Below are 17,963 nucleotides of genomic sequence, written 5' to 3' on the forward strand. Positions count from 1 at the left end.
CTCGGTTCCACCAGGGGTCCTTTCTAGAAATCATTCATCATCCATCCATTCAATCAACAGATACGCTTAAGCACTGGGAATACAGCCACAGACCAAGTCGTCAAATCCCTGGTCTCCTCGAGCTGACCTTGTGGCAGAGGAGACAGACAAGAACCGAATAAGTATATAATACAATGTCAACAACTAAATAAATATATAATACAGTGCAAGGGGCATGAAGCATAATAAATAAAGGGGATTAAAGAGAGATGGAGGCAGGGTGGTGGCTATTTGAACACGTGTGGGCAGGAAAGGTGTCTCTAAGGAAGTGGCATTTGAAGTGACATCTGAAGGAGGTGAGAGAGGGGATCTTGTGGGTGTCTGGGGAAAGAGCATTCAAGGCAGGAGGAACGGCAAGTGCAAAGGCCCTGGGGTGGAAATGAGCTTGGTATGTTTCAAAAGCAGTGAGGAGGAGGCTGGTGTGCCTGGAGCAGAGTGAGTTACGGGGACAATGAGAGCAGATGAGACCAGGGAAGCCAGGAGAGGTTAGACTGCTTAGGAACCTGTGTGTGAGGGCAGGAGTTTGGATTTGACCTGGAGAGCAGGAAAGTAGGACCTATCAGAGGCACTGTCCATACATCCAGGGTCTGCCCAAGAGCTTCTGGGTTCTGGCCCATGAGTGACATGAAGCTACCAGAGAGCTCCAAGCCCCACCATCTTCCCTGTGGGGAAGATGCCCTCTTCCTGACCACCGGGCAGTCCTCCCTAAGATCTAGCTACATCTTTGGCACTATCTGGGTTTGGGGTCAACTCTTTCCTGGAGTCCTCCCAGGATGGGAGAGGGATAGTTCAGTTTAGATTACATGCCTCAGGGCCTTTGCACTTGCCATTCCCTCTGCCTGTGACACTGGTCCCCAGGTAGCTACTTGACTCCCTCTCTTCTTTCTGCTTAAATATCACCTCCTCTGAGAGGCCTGCTCTGAACAGCCACCTAAAATAGTCCCCTTCACTGCCACTCTCTGAGCACTTACTCTTTTATTTTTCTTCATAGCCCTTGTTGCTACATTTCTATGATTTGTCTACTCATGCACCATCTGTCTTCTCACTAGAGCGGCAGCTTTTCGGGGTCCAGTGAGCTCTGTTGTCTCTCCAGTGCCTAGAACAGAGCCTGGCACACAGTAGGTGCTCAACAAATATCTTTGGAATGAATGAATGGACGGATGGATGGATGGATGGACTCCCTCACATACACAGTCTCTTTCTCGAACTGTAGGATTCCTCTCGCTCCTGGATTGGAGACATCAAGAAAACCCATCTTCTTTATGCCTGAAATTCCGCACCCCTATAAGGACGCTGCTATTAGGGTTAAGACGCTGCTCTCCCCGGGCTGCTTTAGAATATGTAAATGCCCTGATGGAGGGAAATTAAAGGAAATCTTAGTGTGGGGAAGAGCGGGGTTGGTGCTGGGCCTACGATTAAGGAGCTTGGGTGACATCTAGTGGTAGAATGAGGTTTGTGCAGGGATTGTGTGTCCATGTGAAGGTGCGCAGGTTTGCACGTGTGTGTGTGTGTGTGTGTGTGTGAGAGAGGGAGCCCAGGCCAGGCATTCGCTTTCCGGTGCAAAATTTAAGGGAATGCCAAAACACTCAGTAACCGAGATAAATAATATTTTAATGCAATATTTTAAGAAAATTCAAAACTAGGCCAGGTGTGGTGGCTCATGCCTGTAATCCTCGCACTTTGGGAAGTCGAGGCAGGAGGATCACTTGAGCCCAGGAGTTTGAGGTTGTAGTGAGCTATGATGACACCACTGCATACTAACCTGAGTAACAGAGAAAGACCCTGTCTCAAAAAAAAAAAAAAAAAAAAAATTAAGGGGATGCCAAAAGACTCAGTAACCAAGATACATATTTTAATGCAATATTTTAAAAAACTCAAAATTAATGTAAACAAGTCTATGGTGAGCAAAATATGAAAATTTCAAATAAAGATAGGGTCCAGCTCTGCACTTGCACAACGTGACTCACTGAAGTCCTGGCCCCGTAGGAGTGTGTGTGTAGCCTCCATGTGTGTATATGTATGTTCAGTGGCTACGAATGTTCAGGACCATGGCCCCAGCATTGGCTATGCTGGGCACAGGCACACGCTTATCTCATGCTCATACCCGTGGGTGTGTGCACACAGTGACTCCGTATCCATGCGGGTTGACCACGTGGACAGGTGTGGATTTCTGAGGAGCGCAGTGGCTGGCATGGGCGTTGTATCCCCAGGAATCAGTGTCAGTGCCTGGGAGGCAGTAACTTGTTGTTTTCATCGATTCTTGCATTTGTGTATTTGTCTAGAAAGCATTCATTGAAAACCCTCTGGGTTTCAAGGCTTATACTACACTCCAAGGGCTGGGTGACAGTTTGCGCTCTCAAGGGGCAGGGTAGAAGCTTTAACTGTTCTGGAGGAGTTGAGTCTGCCTGTGTTGGGAAGAAGGGTGTCGTGACAGGAGTGCTATGTTCCCACTTTCAGGGAACTCTTGTCTGAGAACATCAACGTGCCTTCACCCCCAGGGTCTCTCTTACAACCTAATCCATCCAGAGCTCAGCCACACACCAAGGGGAAACCAGAGGCCGGGCGAGGTGGCTCACGCCGGTAATCCCAGCACTCTCAGTGGCTGAGGTGGAGGATCACTTGAGCTCAGGAGTTCCAGACCAGTCCGAGCAAGAGCGAGATCCCATCTCTACTAAAAACAGAAAAATTAGCCAGGCATCATGGCATGTGCCTGTAGTCCCAGCTACTCAGGAGGCTGAGGCAGTAGGAGGGCTTGAGCCCAGGAGTTTGAGGCTGCAGTGAGCTACAATGATGCCACTGCACTCCAGCCTGGGTGACAGCTGGAGACTCTGTCTCAAAAAAAAAAAAAAAAAAAGAGAGAGAGAGAGAGACCAGAATACATTCTATGAACATTATATGCCAAAGCTTATTCTGGTTGCTCCCAGGAACTCCAGTAGGATCTCAGGGCCTATTTACTCTTATTTTACACCCAGTGCTAACAATGTCAGGCAGCAAGCACCTAAGCCCTGCTTAACAGATGAGAAGACAGGTATCACTGCACAAGAAGAAAGAAGCGGGAAGCCAAAGCCAGTTGAAGCCATTGAATGAAATGGTGACTAGCTCCTCACCTTAGGCTCTGAGAGGGTCCTGGTTCATCCCAAGAAAAATACATGGCAAGCACACAGTGGGCTGGATTCTTCCTATTCCTAATTTCTCTGGTAATTTCTACAAGAAAAACAATGAGTGAGACACTAGGGACATGACAGAGCCTGCTGTGGAGTGGTTCTTGGTTGCCAAGTAGGGGAGACAAATACAGCAAGCACGTGGTACAGCACGAAGAGTCAGGAGGGCTTCCTGAAGGAGGCGGCATTTGAGCTGGGCCTTGAAGGATGAGTGAGTGAACATTGGAGGATGGACATTGCAAGTGGAAGAAGCTCAGTGGCCAGGCTAGGAAGATCTGGACGCACATGATGGGTTCTGGAAGTAGAAACTAGGGTGTGGACAGTACCCATGGAGATGTGGGGTAGGAGGTGAGCTTGGAAACAGGTTATGATCTGACTCTAAAGGCCTTGAAGGCCGGGCTAAAGATTTTAGAATTTATTGAGCTGGCAAAAAGGAACCATAGAAGGGGTTTTGTGTGTGTGTGTGTGTGTGTGTGTGTGTGTTTAAATGGAAGATTAAAAATTTTTTTAACTGTGGTAAAATATATATAATATAAAATGTATCATCTTAATCATGTTTAAGAATACAGTTTAGTAGTAAGTACATGCACATCGTGCAACCAATCTCCAGAGCTCTTTTTATCTTGCAAAACTGAAACTCTGTCCCCATGAAACACTAACTCCCGGTCCCCCTCCCCAGCCCTCGGCACCCTCCATTCTCCGTTCTGTCTCTATGAATCTGATGACTCCAGGGACTTCCTGTGGGTGGAACCGTATGGTATCTATCTGTCTTTTTTGTGACTGGCTTATTTCATTTAGCGTCAACTGCCGTGGTGTCACACTGCTTGTGTCCAAGTAACCGTTCTTTGACTTAATAATGGCCCCAGAGCACAAGAGGAGTGATGCCAGGAACTCAGATATGCCAAAGAAAAGCCATAAAGTGCTTCCTTTAAGTGAAAAGGTGGAAGCTGGCCAGGCACAAAGGCTCACTCCTGTAATCCCAGAACTTTGGGAGGCTGAGGTGGGAGGATTGCTTGAGGCCGGGAGTTCGAGACCAGCCTGGGCAACATAGCAAAACCCCACCTCTAAAAAAAAATTTTTTTTTTTTAATTAGCCGGGTGTGGTGACACATGCCTGTAGTCCCAGCTACTCAAGACGCTGAGGCAGAAGGCTTGCTTGAGCCCAGGAGTTTGAGGCTGCAGTGAACTATGATGACACCACAGCACTTTAGCCTGGGTGACAGAGAGACACCCTGTCTCAGGAAAAAAAAAAAGTAGACTTTTCCATGTAATAAGAAAAGAAAAAAACTCATATGCTTAAGTCGCTAAGATCTATGCTAAGAATGAATCTTCTATCTGTGAAATTGTGAAAAAGGAAAAAGAAATTTGTACGTAGTATACATAGGGTACATGGTTTCAGGCACCCACTGGGGCTCTAGAAACACATCCTCCATGGATAAGGAGCGACTGCTGTACGATCCATCTGGAACTGGTTTATGTATATGACACGAGGAAGGGATCAGCATTCATTCTTTCCCCCATGAATAGGTCCAAGTCACCCAGCACCATATAGACTCTATCTGGGAGTGAATGCTGGGTGCCTTTGGTAAAGTTTCTTGACATCTCTGTGCCTCTATTTTCTCATTTTTTAAAATGGGAATGATATTACTCAGCAAGTCTCTAAAAGAAGGAATAATTAAAAATAGTAAAAATAAAAATGGGAATTCTGGCTCACAACCTGTAATCCCAGTACTTTGGGAGGCTCAGGCAGGAGGATTACTTGAGGCCAGGAGTTTGAGAACAGCCTGGGCAACATAGCAAGATCCTATCTCTACAAAAAATTTAAAAATTAGCTGGGTGTCATGGCATGAGCCTGTAGTCCCAGCTACTTGGGAAGCTGAGGTGGGAGGATCACTTGAGCTCAGGAGTTTGAAGCTGCAGTGAGCTATGATTGTGCCACTGCACTCCAGCCTGGGTGACAGAGTGAGGAGGAGGAGAAGGAGGAAGGAGGAAGGAGAAATCTCTAGTTTCTGACCGTGGGCACATAAGGACTAGGGCCAGGACAAGGCAAGCAAGGAAACTTGGGCACAAAATTTAAGGAGACACTTACTGTCATGTTAGTATAAGCACAGGACACTTCAAAGAGCGGACTTGCAGGGAAAGTTTGAAAATGCTCCTTCCCTTTTAACAGTTGCATGGAGTATACTTACACGCCATCAAATTCACCTGTTTAAGTTTGCAATTCAATGACTTTTTGTAAATGTACAGAGTTGGGCAACCATCACCGAAATCCAGTTTTGGGACATTTCCACCCCCCCCCCAAAGATCCCTCAGGCCCACTTGCATTCCTTCTCCACTGCCACCCCGAGTTCCGGACAATCTCTAATCTACTTTATGTCTACATTGATTTGCTTTTTCTGGATGTTTTGTATAAATGGAATCGTAAACTATGTGGCCATTTGTGTCTGGTTTCTTTGACTTAGCAAAATACTTTTGAGGTTCATCCACATTGTAGCATAGATCAGCAGCTGGTTTCTCTTTCTCATTCAATGACATTCCGCCGCATGGATGCACTCCGGTTGTTTTCCATTCACCAGTTGATGGGCATTTGGACTGGTTCGTTCATGATGAAAAATGCTGCTATGATTATGCATATACAGGTCTCTCTGTGGACACATGCTTTTATTTCTCTCGGATAGATGGAATTGTTGGGTTTTAGGGGAAGTTTCTGTTTAACTTTTTAAAGAAACTGCTAGGTTGTTTCTCAAAGTGGTTGTGACATTTTATATTCCCACTAGCAATGGATTTGCTACGAGGGCTCTGATTTTTCCACATCTTCACCAATACTTTGTACTGACTGTCTTTTTGATTGAGGCCACTCTAGTGGGTGTGCTGCGCCATTAGTCCTGTGCAACACACGAGTGAAATGTCCCAGCCGCAGGTGGGTGTAGGGGTCTAAGCTGCAGGTGGAGATCTGGGCTACAGACGTGCCTCAGGTAATAGATCCATTTACTTAGTCAACCAAGAGCAGTTTCCTCAGCTCTGGGCTACAGACGTGCCTCAGGTAATAGATCCATTTACTTAGTCAACCAAGAGCAGTTTCCTCAGCTCCTGCGTGTGTGCCGAGACCTGTCCTAGGTTCTGAAGTTGCAGTTGGGAAAAATACAGACATCTTGGTGACAGTCTATGGAGCTGACAGTCTAGTGAAGAACACAGACTATGAACAAATAAAAGCGCAATAGAATGTCACAGGGTGATAAATGCTGTTAAAAAATAATAAAGTAGAGGAAGAGGCAGAGAGTGATAGGGGCTCTCTAGATAGGTGGTCAGGGAAGGTCTTTCAGATAAGATGGCCAGGGTCCATCTTGTGAAAAGCATGAAGCTGTGACAAGAAGGCAGAGCATTGCCTTGTTGGACTTCAGCCGGGAAGGTGCACATTGGGTGACTCTGTGCCTGTCCATAAATGACCACAGAAGCCCAGTGAATACTGACCTCAGAGCACAATTGACTCAGGGTCCAGTCAAGGAAAGAAACCACTCTAGGTATTTCAGAGAGACGGAATTAAATACAGGGACTTGGTTAAGTGGGAGATGGGAGAGTTGAGAAGCAAAAGCCATTGGAGGGACATAGCAAAGGGGTAGCGTGATGAGGAGCGGGCTCTTGGGTGGGATCTGGGACCATTGAGGGAGTGTAGCCACTGTCAGAAAACACCCTCCACCCCAAGCAGAAAGAGAGGGAGACATACCCTCCCTGGCTTCTCCTTTCCTTCCCACCCTCCAGTCTCCCTCTAGTGTTACATTTCTTGGAGGAATCTAACAGGAAACAAGTGAGCAATGGAACCTGGGAAATGTAGTTTTCCAGAGAAGGGCAGGGCATGGCTTCTGACCTGCACAATGACAGAGCAGAGATATAAATTAAGGAACAAGCCACATGGGCATCTGTAGTCATAGTGTTTTAGGTAGCAGGAACAGCATGTGCAAAGGTCCTGAGGTAGGAATGTGCCAGATGGAACCAAAACCTTGAGAGTGAGTGTGATGGTCCAAGCACACTGTGCAGGATGAGAGCGACAGGGAACCTAGGACAAAGCCCTGGGAGATACAGACATTTATGGAGTAGGCAGGAGGTAGCACGGTGCAGCCAGAGAGGTGGGGGGCAGAACTGGGAAATAAGGTGTCTCTGAAATCAGGGGAGAAATGATTTTCAGGAAGGGAATGCTCCGTAGAGACTAACTTACTGTGACTGTGACAATGGCTAAAAGGACAAACATGAAGCTGTGGGACTGGCAAATTGGAGGGTCCTTGGTGCCTTTGGTAAGAGGGGTTTTGGAAACGGAGGAGGTGGGAGGTGAGGAAGTAAATGCAGCAAGTGCAAATGTGAGTGTAGACCACTCCTTGGAGTATAGACCACTCCTTGGAGAAGCTTCGCTGTGCAGAGGTAGGGCAGTTTCCCACAGAACCAATGTCAACAGGGCAAGAAAGAGTATCACTGGGTTCCAAATCGCTTAAGCCAGGAAGCCTGGAGCCCAGTGGTCTTGGGGTCTGAAATCAAGCAGACCTGGGTTCAAATCCTGGGCCCCTGTTTACCTGCTGGGTCACCCTGAGCTGAGATCCCCTCTCTTGTCTAAGTCCGGTTCCGTCACCTGTAAATACAGGAGTTGCATACTGTTTGTGGGAGCTTGCAGCAAGTGTTCAGCAAGTGTATTTGCAAAATGTCCAGCACTTATACATGAAGCTTTAGTACAAGTAGAAAGTACAAGCCCATCTTATTTTTTTTAGGGTCATTTATCAGTTGTGAATAACAACAACCATGGCAGCTACTGTTTATAAAAAACTTACCATGTCCCAGACACCCTGTACAGCGTTTTACAAGCACCATCTCCCCCGGCTCACTCTGTTCCAATTACAGTGGCTTCCTCCTGTCCCCAGGGCCTGTGCCCTTGCTGCTGGAGTTGCCTGGAACTCTTTCCCCAGATAGGCACATGTCCCCTCCTTCGCCTTTTTCAGGTCTCTGCTTAAAGGTCCCCTTCCCCAACCACCCTATTTCAAGTTCACGCCCTCCTTCCTCCTAATAGCCTACATATTTTACTTTTTTCCACCTATTTCTTGCCCGTGTCGCCCGGTAAAATATTTCAGCGTCACGGGGGCAGGCATCTTTGGTCTGTTCACAGTGCCTGGAATATAGTAGCTGCTCAATGAATCACTTGGTTATCAGGCTACCTGAACCCCTTTACACGTATTTGGCCTTGGGGTCCTCACAACCACCCACTTTGCAGATGGGGAAACTGAGGCAAAGAGGAAAAGTTATTGCTGGAGGTCACACACATGGGCAGAACCTGCATCTTTGTGTTGCCCAGCTCAGGAAAAAAGACAGCTCAAGACCCCCAGCTGCTCCTCCCCCCCTGCCCCGCAACACCCCAAGTTCGGGAGCTTCTCCCGAGGCCAGCTCTCCGCGCGCGCAGCCGCCGCGGGGAAAGGCCTGAGTCATCGCCACCTCCAGACGGCGGCGGCCGCGGGCTGATGGCGACCGCAGCGGCGGCGGCGGCGGCGCGAGGTGATGCGGGGACGCCAGGAGGGGGCGTGAGTGCAGGCAAAACAGAGGAAATTAAAACCCGCCCGGCGCTCCTCCCCGCGGCCCGCGGCCGCCGCCGCCGGCTAGTGCGTGGGTGGGTGGCTGGGTGGCAGGGCGGCCCCGGGCGCCGCGCTCCGCCCTCCCCGAGGGGGCGGGACCTCGGAGCGGGTGGGTCGGTGCCCGGGTCCCGGAAGACCGTCCGAAGTGTAAGTGCCCCGCCCCCACCCCAAGTTCAAGTTGCGAGCGGAGGCCCGCCTGGGACCTGCCTCGCAAAGGCCGTCTCCTGTGTCTCCGCGGTCCAGGGTGGTAATTGCGACGGGAAAGCCTCCCGCTGCCCGAGTGACCCCCGTCCCCGCACCTTCACCTGAGCCACCGCGTCCACTGGCTCCCTCATCCCAAAGCAAACGAGGGATCCCCAGAGTGCTCTCGGTCCCCCTGGGAAGCCCCTTCCCCGAGGAAAAGGTGACCGAAACCACCCTCGGCGGTCGGATTCCAGGGAGCGCACCAGAGGGTCGCCCCGCACGCCCCCTGCTGCCGGGTCTCCTGGCTTTTAGGGAGCCAGGGTCTGTGTCCGAACAGTAGGAGGGTGACGACCTGCGGCTCCAGCCCCCTGCCAGCTTTGGGTGGTCGCGGTGGGGCGACTGTCTCGCCCTTTCAACGCGGGGTGCAGCGCCTGGGGCTCCGAGAGGGGCTGCGCGCGGAGGGTGGCCCGGGAATACCGCCGGGGATGGGGGGGCGGGAATACCGCTGGGGGGCGGGGCTGGGGATGCCGCGGCGCTGGGGGTGGGGCGGCTGGGGAATGCCACTGGGGGCGGGAGGGGGGTCCCCCATCCCTTGGGGCTGCCCGGGGCCCGGGGCCCGCGTGGCCGCCGGCGGGACTGAGGGTGAGGGTGGGGACCGTCTGGGCGCCCCCCGCCCCCCGCCGGGCTCTGGGCCGGAGCCGTGACGTCACGGCGGCTGGAAGTGCCCGGCGCGGAGGCGCGGGAGGGGGTGGGGGGGCCGAGCCGGCGCTTTATAAGCGGAGCCCGCCAGGCGCGCCGAGCCGCAGCCCGCGTCCCCGCGCCCCCCCACCCGCGGCCGGCCCCGGCCCGGCCCCGAGCTCGCGCTCGCACCGCGCTCCGGGGCGGCTGGGTGGCGAGGGACGGAGCGCCCGGTGGCTGGCCGGAGAAGGGACGCGCGCGGCGGGCGGCCGCGGGGCATGAGGCGGGGGCGCGATGTCGGTGCCGCTGCTCAAGATCGGGGCCGTGCTGAGCACCATGGCCATGGTCACCAACTGGATGTCGCAGACGCTGCCCTCGCTCGTAGGGCTCAACGGCACCGTGTCCCGTGCGGGCGCCTCCGAGAAAATCGTGAGTGGCCGCCGTGCGGGGGGCGCTCCCGGGGGGCGTGGTGCCCGTGCAGCCGCCGCCGTCGCAGCCTCCGGGGGCCCCGGCCCGGGCCCCCACCTGCCTGGCGCGCCTGGGTCGGGGGCGCCTTCCCGGGGCTCCGGGGCTGAACGTGGAGGCAGGCGGAGGGAGCCCCAGGACCCCCGGGACCCACAGCCCCCTCTGCGCCGTCTAGCGTGGTCATTGCTATCATGATGATGATGATGATGATGATTATTAGTGAGCAGTGTCCGAGTGCCAACAACGTACCGGGCTCGCTCTGGCCCCGGGTGCTGGCGACAAGGGCTGCGGAATTGAGCCAGGTCGGGGCTGAGCGGGGCGGAACGGGAGGGTGAGATTCCCGGCGGGTGAGGGACCCTGTGTCTCAAAGGGTGGGAAGGGTCTCGGGCTCTCCGACTGTCCCCACCTTCAGGGTCTCTGCCTGGCTGTGTCTCGGTGTCTTTGAGGAGTTCCGTCTCTGTCCCTCTCCCTCTCTCTCTCTCTTCTTTTCCCTCTGGTTTGCTTCTCCGGATCTCTTGCTATTTCTGTCTGTCCCTGTCCCTGTCTCTGCCTCTGTCTCTGTGGCGCTGTCTCTGACTTTGTATCTCTTTTTGTCTGGCTGGCTTTTTCTCTCCCCTGTAGCCCCCTTCCCTTGCACCCCCTCCTCATTACCTTCCTCACCATGTGCTGAATATTTATCCCCATAACTCGCCCTCCCTGGGAGGCAGAGGAGGCTCAGCTGTGGCTGGGGCTGGCGCTGCCTCCGGAAGCTCCGAGATTGCAGCCTTCCCTTCCCATCCCCCCTCTTGCCTACATCCTCGGCTTCCCTCCCCTGGGGGTAGAAGCGGGGGACTCCATCGGGTTAATTTCAGTAGTCCTGGTGTCCTGGGGAGAAGGGAGGGGGCTTCCTCCACCGCAAACTTCCCTCATCCTCTTCCAGAAATGCCCCCCCACCTCCCGCCCCTCTGGGAGCCCCTCCCCTCTTCAATCTGTTTGGGGGACTCCTCCCCAAACGTGGGGCTTAGATTCATGGCGCTCCCTGTCTTCTGCCCCAACTTCACCAAGGCCCCCTGCTTAGCTCCACATGTCCATCATGCCAGATTCTTTCTCTCCTCTGGCTGGAGGCAAGAGGGACTTTGCTCCCAAGGGTTGCAGGCAAACGGTGAGAGGTGACATCTCCTGGTGGAGGTGGGTGCTTTGTCCAGCCCCTGGGGGTAGTTGGTATTGAGCTTGACTCAGGTGAGAGCTTTGCATCCAAATTCTCAGACTTGCAGCCAATGCGTGAAACGGCGTCTTTCTGTGTGTCTCTCACGTCAAGTGATATTATTTGGGTATGTCCTGGTGTGTCTGTCTCCGCATGCATTTCCATGTGTGTATGGAGGAGTGTGAGAAGGAAGTTTGCGTGCATTGCCAGCACGGGGTCCCAGTGCCTCTTCCTGTATGTGACGATACATCCCAGAATGAGTGTGGGTGTGTCCCTGAGCGTGTTTGGGTGTGGATGTATCTGAGTGTGTATCTGCAGTTATGTGTCCCTGACTTTTGGATTGCAATGTTACATGATTGCATATGCACGTATGAGTTTGTATACATGAGTATGTCACAGCCTGCTTGCTGTTGCCATCTGAGGTGGGGAGAGAGACGGTGTCTCATTGAAATCAGAAGACAAATTCTCCTGCCTTCCCATCTAAGGCGTGTGTGTCTGTGTAAATGTGTGCAGGTGTGTGTGTCTGGAGAGTGTGTATATAAGTGTGTAAAAGCATGTCTCTGAGTTACGATTTTGCATGTGCATGTGTGTCTGTGCAAACGTGTGTGCGCACAAGCATTTTTGTGTCCCTGTGTGTGGACATGTATGTCTTTGTAGGTGTGTGCATATGAGTGCAAGTATGTATTTATGAATGTGTGTGTGCCCCCTGCCTTGTATGCATGGGTGTAGGTTCCTGTGTGTACTGTATTTTCTGTAAGTGTGTGTGTGTGTGTGTGTGTGCCCAAACAGACCTGGTCTCCTCTCTGGCGCATACGTAGCTAACAGCACCTTGATCTAGTGCTTCCATAAAATCTGCTGAAAGCTACAGTTTCCTCATGTACAAAATGGGAATGAGAATTGTTACCTCACAGAACTGTTGTGGGTAGCAGAGATCTGCTGTCTAGATCCTCAACCATCCGTTATTTCATCTATCCATCCATCTTTACACCCATTCTTCCATCCATCCATCTCTTCATCCTTCTATCCATCTTTCCATCCATCCATTATCAATCATCTATCTCTCTGTCCTTTTGGGGATCCATCCTTCTATCCATCCATCTCTCTATCCATGCATCCACCAATCTCCCCATCCATCCATTATTCATCATCCAACCATTTCTTTATCTGTCCTCTCTACATCCATCCTTCCACTACCCCGTGCCTCTATCCACCATCTCTCCATCCACCCATCCACCCACCCATCCATCCATCCACCCACCCATCCATCCATCCATTCATCTCTCCATTTTATTTATTCCACAAAACTATGGAGTGCTTCCTCTGTGTCAAGCATATAGATGTTTGAAAGCCCCCAGCTCAGAGCTTGATATAGTAGATGCTCAGTTAGTGATTGGATTTTGAGTCAAACATATCTAAGTTTGAATTCTGGCCCTGCAAGTTACTAGCTATGTGTCCTTGGGGGAAATTCTTTAATCTCTAAACTCCAATTTCCTTATTAGTCAGGGAGAATTTAGAGTCTCCATGAGACTGTAGGATCCATGAGGACATCTTGTGTTTTGCTCACAACTGAATGCAAAGACCTGATGCATAGCAGGTCTACAACAACAAATATTTGTCAAGTGGCCAAATCAACAATCACACCTTCATAATAAGGATTTGCGGATTCCACCTTCCAATGGAAACAAAGAGTGGACACATAGTAGGTGTTTAGTAAGGGGGGGGGTTGTTTTGTTCACCCTTGTAGCCAAGCCTGGAATAAATATTTGTCAAGTGTCTAAGTCAATTTCACCTTCCTAAGAAGGATTGGGGAGAACAAATGGGAGTGACTGGGCACATAGTAGGTGCTCAGTAAGGAGGAGATGTAGGAAGGCATAGTGCACCAATGTGGGGAGGCTGAGGGGTTCAGGAACCTAAGCAGTGTGAATTCCCAAAGTCATGAGGCAGAAGGCTGGATCCTGGTGTTTAGCTTAATAAAAGACCTTAGCTGGGTGCAGTGACTCACTCCTGTGATCCCAGTCCTTTGGGAGGCCGAGGTGGGAGGATCACTTGAGGCCAGGAATTCAAGGCCAGCCTGGGCAACATAATGAGATCCCATCTCTACAAAAAATAAAAACTAGCTGGGCGTGGTGACGTGCACCTATAGTGCCAAGCTACTCGGGAGGCTGAGGTGGGAGGATCCCTTGAACACAGGAGTTCCAGGCTGCAGTGAGCTATGATTGTACCACCTCACTCCAGCCTGAGCCACAGAGCAAGACCCCATCTCTGAAGAAAAATAAAGTACAATTTTAAAAATAGAGGACCTTGGTGATGTGTTCGGGGGAAGCCCAGCCCCTGGAGTCGTGCTTTTCACTGGCTTTTGCCTCCTCCATCGGCAGAAGCAACATTCTTGTGGTTACAGACCGTCTCTGGGGAGGAGGAGGAAGGAAGCTGCCGCTGCTGCTACCTTTGGCCAACTCCCAGCCATAAACCATCCCTGTGGGATGGGAGCCTTCAACGGAAAAGCTCCTCACCTGCGGATCATAAATCCAGAGCTAGACTAAGAGCTGTCAGCCCCATTGCTGGCGGCCGCCACCGTTTCAAGGGCCTGGAGCAAGTTACCTGCATCTTGCCTGTTATACCTTACCCATCCCCTCCTCCTCAAGGGCTGGAGGGAAGGAAGGGGAGATGGAGGGGGTATTCCATTCGGGGAGGACCCTTTTCCTCATGGGAAGAATGGGGAGGGGTCTGAGCAGCTCTCAGGAAAAGGCTGTTTGAGGACTTCTCTGTGAAGAATCCTGCCTTTTCTTGACAGTTTTCTGGGGAGGGGAAGCCATAGATACTCTGTATCAGTCAAGACAGGCTGAGCAGCACTGCGGTGACAAACCACCTCAAATCTCAGCCGTTTAACACAGCACAAGTTTATGTTTTTGCTTCCACTATGTAGCCATCTTTGGCTGGCAGCTGGGGGGATAGCTCTGTCCATGGTGGTCACTCTGGGACCCGAGATGATGGAGGCTCTATTGAGTCATGATCATTGAGGTCACAAGAAAACGGGAGCACAGCAAATCCACCACTGGTTCTTAAAGCTTTGCCTGGGAAGTGGCATACGTTCCTTTTGCTCCCCTTTCGTGGGTCAGAGCAAGTCCCACGGCCATGCTAACCTCAAAGATGAGAAAAGTGGTCTTACACCCTGGACCACCTAAGAGGAATGGTCAAGTATTTGTGAATACCGCCCCACTCCGCCAATCTTTTGTCTTCTTCCCGAACTGACGGGAATTCCCAGAGAGGGTGTCTGCATTCATTCGTTCACTCACTCATTCGACGAATGTTCGTTGAGCACCTACTATGTGCCACGCATGTGATGGTGAACAAGACAGATGGAAATCATTGTCCTCATGGAACTGACATTCTAGGGCAGGGGTGGGGACTAGCAGATAAGTATATAGAGACATCTGCACTATGTCAGGTGGCGGTAAGTGTGCTATAAAGGAACATAGAACAGAATGAGCGGGGAGTGAGGGGAAACTATTTTAGATTGCCTCTCTGAGGAGGTAACATTTCTGCAGAGATCTGAAGGAATTGCAGGAGCAAGGAGGGAGGGAAACCAGAGGCAGAGAGTTACAGGTAGAAGGGACAGCAGGTGCAAAGGCCCTGAGGTAGGAATATACTTGAAATGTTGGCAGAACAGTGAGGAGGCCCATGTGGCTGGAGCAGAGTGACCGAGGGGGAGAGAGAGAGAAGGTGAGGGTAGGGAGGTGACGGGAGGGACCACGTTATGGTGGTAGGTGATCTTGTAGGGACTTTAGATTTAACTTGCAACTCCCCATACACCACGCCCTGTCTCCCTTTCATGGTCTCTTTTCTCTCTGTTGCACTTTTAACCTTATAATATACTCTGTAGCGTTGACCTATTTATCTTGTATGATTTCTCCTCACTATGATGTCATGTCCATAAGAGCACAGATTTTTTTCCTCAATGGCTTTTTGTTGACTCTTATAGCCCTGATGGCTTGCCCAGGACTAGCACATAGTAGGTGTTCAATAAATCCTTATTAAATGAATAAATCGATGACTCAGTGGGATGCTATGGAGGTTTCTGAGTAGAGGAAGGACAAGATGTTACTTGGGGTTCACAGTCCCCCTTCTGGCGCCTGTGGGGAGGGCAGATTGGAGATGGGGGCCAGGGTGGGAGCCAGGAGGCCAGGGCAGAGGTGACTGTAAACGATGCTGTCTGGACTAGGGCGAGGGCCAAAGAGGTAGAGAGAAAGTCACTCGATGCTCCTTGCTTTAAAAAGAAGGAAAGAAAGAAAGGGAGGGAAGGAAGGAAAAGAAAAACATAGATTCTGAATTGGACCCACACCTGCCACCTTCACCTGTGCCCAATGTAGACTTCCGGCTTCTGCTCAAACACTTTGACAAGCGAAGACGTATTTCTTGGGCGCCTATTTTGTAGTGGGAAGGGTACTGGGCTATGGTATATGAAGATGAATAAGGTCCCCAACTTCAATTAGATTACAGTCTCATCAGCAGTACTTAGGGCATGCATGGTCGGCATGGAGATGGGGCTATTTCTGGAGTGTTATGGGGGCACGGAGCAGGAGAACCAAAACCAGGCAGGCTGCGATGGAAGTTTCCTGGAGGAGGTGATGCCTAAATTGAATCTTTTTTTTTTTTTTTTTTTTTTTTTTTGAGACAGGGTCTTGCTCTGTCTGTCGCCTGGGCTGGAGTGCAGTGGCGTCATCATAGTTCACTGCAACCTCCAACTCCTGGGCTCAAGTGATCCTCCTGCCTCAGCCTCCCGAGCAGCTGGGACTACAGGCGTGCGCCACCATGCCCAGCTAGTTTTTTCTAATTTTTGGTAGAGACGGGGTCCCGCCCTTGCTCAGGCTGGTCTCAAACTCCTGAGCTCAAGCGATCCTCCCACCTTGGCCTCCCAAAGTGCCGGGATCACAAGCACAAGCCACTGCACCCAGCCTTAAATTGAGTCTTACAGTCAAGAAGGAATTGGGGGTGGGATGAGGCAGAGCAAGGACATTCCAGACAGAAGGAACAACATGGACGGTGGCTCAGAGGCAAAGAGCATTCCAGCATCCCAATGGATGCAGGGAGACTGCAAGTGGTCAGTGTCTGGGAAGGAAGCAGCCATATAGGGGAGGCCCAGGTGGTTTGAAAGGGTTTGGTGTGGGGTGGGGCGGGCAGCTGGAAGGAAACTGAGGTCGGGAAAATAGATATAGGACCACCTGTAGCTGCTTCGGTTCTCGGTCTTTGTCTCTATCTCGGCCTCTGTGCCTCTCTATTTGTAAGTGCTGTCTTAGCCCCCTTATCTCTGTCTCATTAACTATCTTTATTTCTTTCTCTCGTAATTGTATATCAACAATACATAGTAGATACTCAATAAATGTTTGTTGAGTGGCTACTGGTAATTCTCTCTCTGCCTATGTCTAGATATCTGTTTTGTCTCTTCTCTGTCTCTCTGTGTCTTGTCTCTGTCTCTCTGTGTCTCTGTCCTTTTCTCTGTCTCTATGTGCGTCTTGTATTTTTGATTGCCTCTCTGTCATCTCTGACTCTTGGCGTCTCTGTATCTATAGCTGTCTGTCTCTTTATCTCTGCCTGTCTGTCTGTCCTCTCTCTTTCACTGGGATTCTGTCTCCATGTCACTATAGGACCCCAGTGGGAACCCAGGGGAACAGATGAGAATTCTTGGACCCGAGAGGCCTCCCGAGCCAGGACCATGTTGGGTGTTCGGCAGGATTGGGTGAGGGTGACTGAATAAGTGAGAAACACGAGCCCTTGAGGTCCCCAGAGAGGGGCCTGTCGGGGTGTCTGGAGCCCTGTGGGGAAGCTGGGATGGGAGCTGGGCACCCGAGCTCTGGGCAATCCCCTGCCCCTCTCTCCTTGTCGCCCAGTGTCGCTCCCCCGCTGCCACCCAGGAGGGCGTCCCTCTAGGACCCAGGCCCAGTGCTAGCTCCGAGAGGGAACAGCTGTCCGGGCTGCAGCTGCAGTGGCTCATTTTGAACAAGGGAGAGATGATTGCAGGAGTGATTGGGGGAGGGAGCGGGAAGGGGAGGGTAGCTGGGGCCAAAGAGGAATCAGCCTTGATTGCTGCTGCTGCTGCTGCTGCGCAGGCAGCGGGTGGCCTCCCCAGGAGAGGGGAGGCCGGGCGAGGCGGGAAAAGGCAGAGGGAGCTTTGTCCGCCCAGCGCGGGTCCATCTGTCCGTACTTCTGGTCCTCCCTGTCTCGAAGTTTCCCTGCCTGTCTCTCCCTGCACCTCCCTGATTCCTGTGTTTCGGAGCCGGTGTCTGACTCTGCAGTTTGGTCGCCCCTGTGTTGCCTGTTGGGCTGCAACTGCTGTGCGTCTCAGTGTCCCTTTTCTCGCTGCCTGGATCTCTCTGTCCCCGCCCAGATCTTTGTGTGTCTCTGAGCCTCCCCACCTGTCGTGATGAGAAGCACAGCTGAGGCTCGAGCAGCCCTTGGGAGCGCGCTTTCTCCTCTCCTATTTCTGCAATATATACTCAGGGGCTGGAGACACAGAGAGGTGACGAATTCCCAGGGAATGGATGGAATAGTGTCCTTTAACAAAGGGATATTTGCAAAGATATCTCAATTAGGACTAATTAATTAAGCGAGCCACTTCCCCTGCCCTCTCCCCCACCCTGCGTTCCCGCAGCCT

General features: G+C 51.6%; 1 protein-coding gene across 2 annotated transcripts in view; it reads left to right on the forward strand.

Annotated features, from left to right (window-relative positions):
- OLFM2 (olfactomedin 2) overlaps nucleotides 1-17,963 on the forward strand; it is a 62,238-nt gene that overhangs the window by 2,413 nt on the left and 41,862 nt on the right. The window contains exon 1 of one of the 2 annotated variants that reach the window (XM_069478889.1): nucleotides 9,787-10,095. The exons of the other annotated variant lie outside the window; for it this stretch is intronic. Within the exon in view, the coding sequence (XP_069334990.1) occupies nucleotides 9,961-10,095 (135 nt within the window). The 5' untranslated portion in view covers nucleotides 9,787-9,960. Of the gene's footprint in view, nucleotides 1-9,786; nucleotides 10,096-17,963 lie in introns of those variants that run through there. 2 annotated transcript variants of the gene reach the window in all.

This window comes from Eulemur rufifrons, chromosome 2 (assembly GCF_041146395.1).
Source record: "Eulemur rufifrons isolate Redbay chromosome 2, OSU_ERuf_1, whole genome shotgun sequence".
In the NCBI taxonomy this organism is placed as follows: domain Eukaryota; kingdom Metazoa; phylum Chordata; class Mammalia; order Primates; family Lemuridae; genus Eulemur; species Eulemur rufifrons.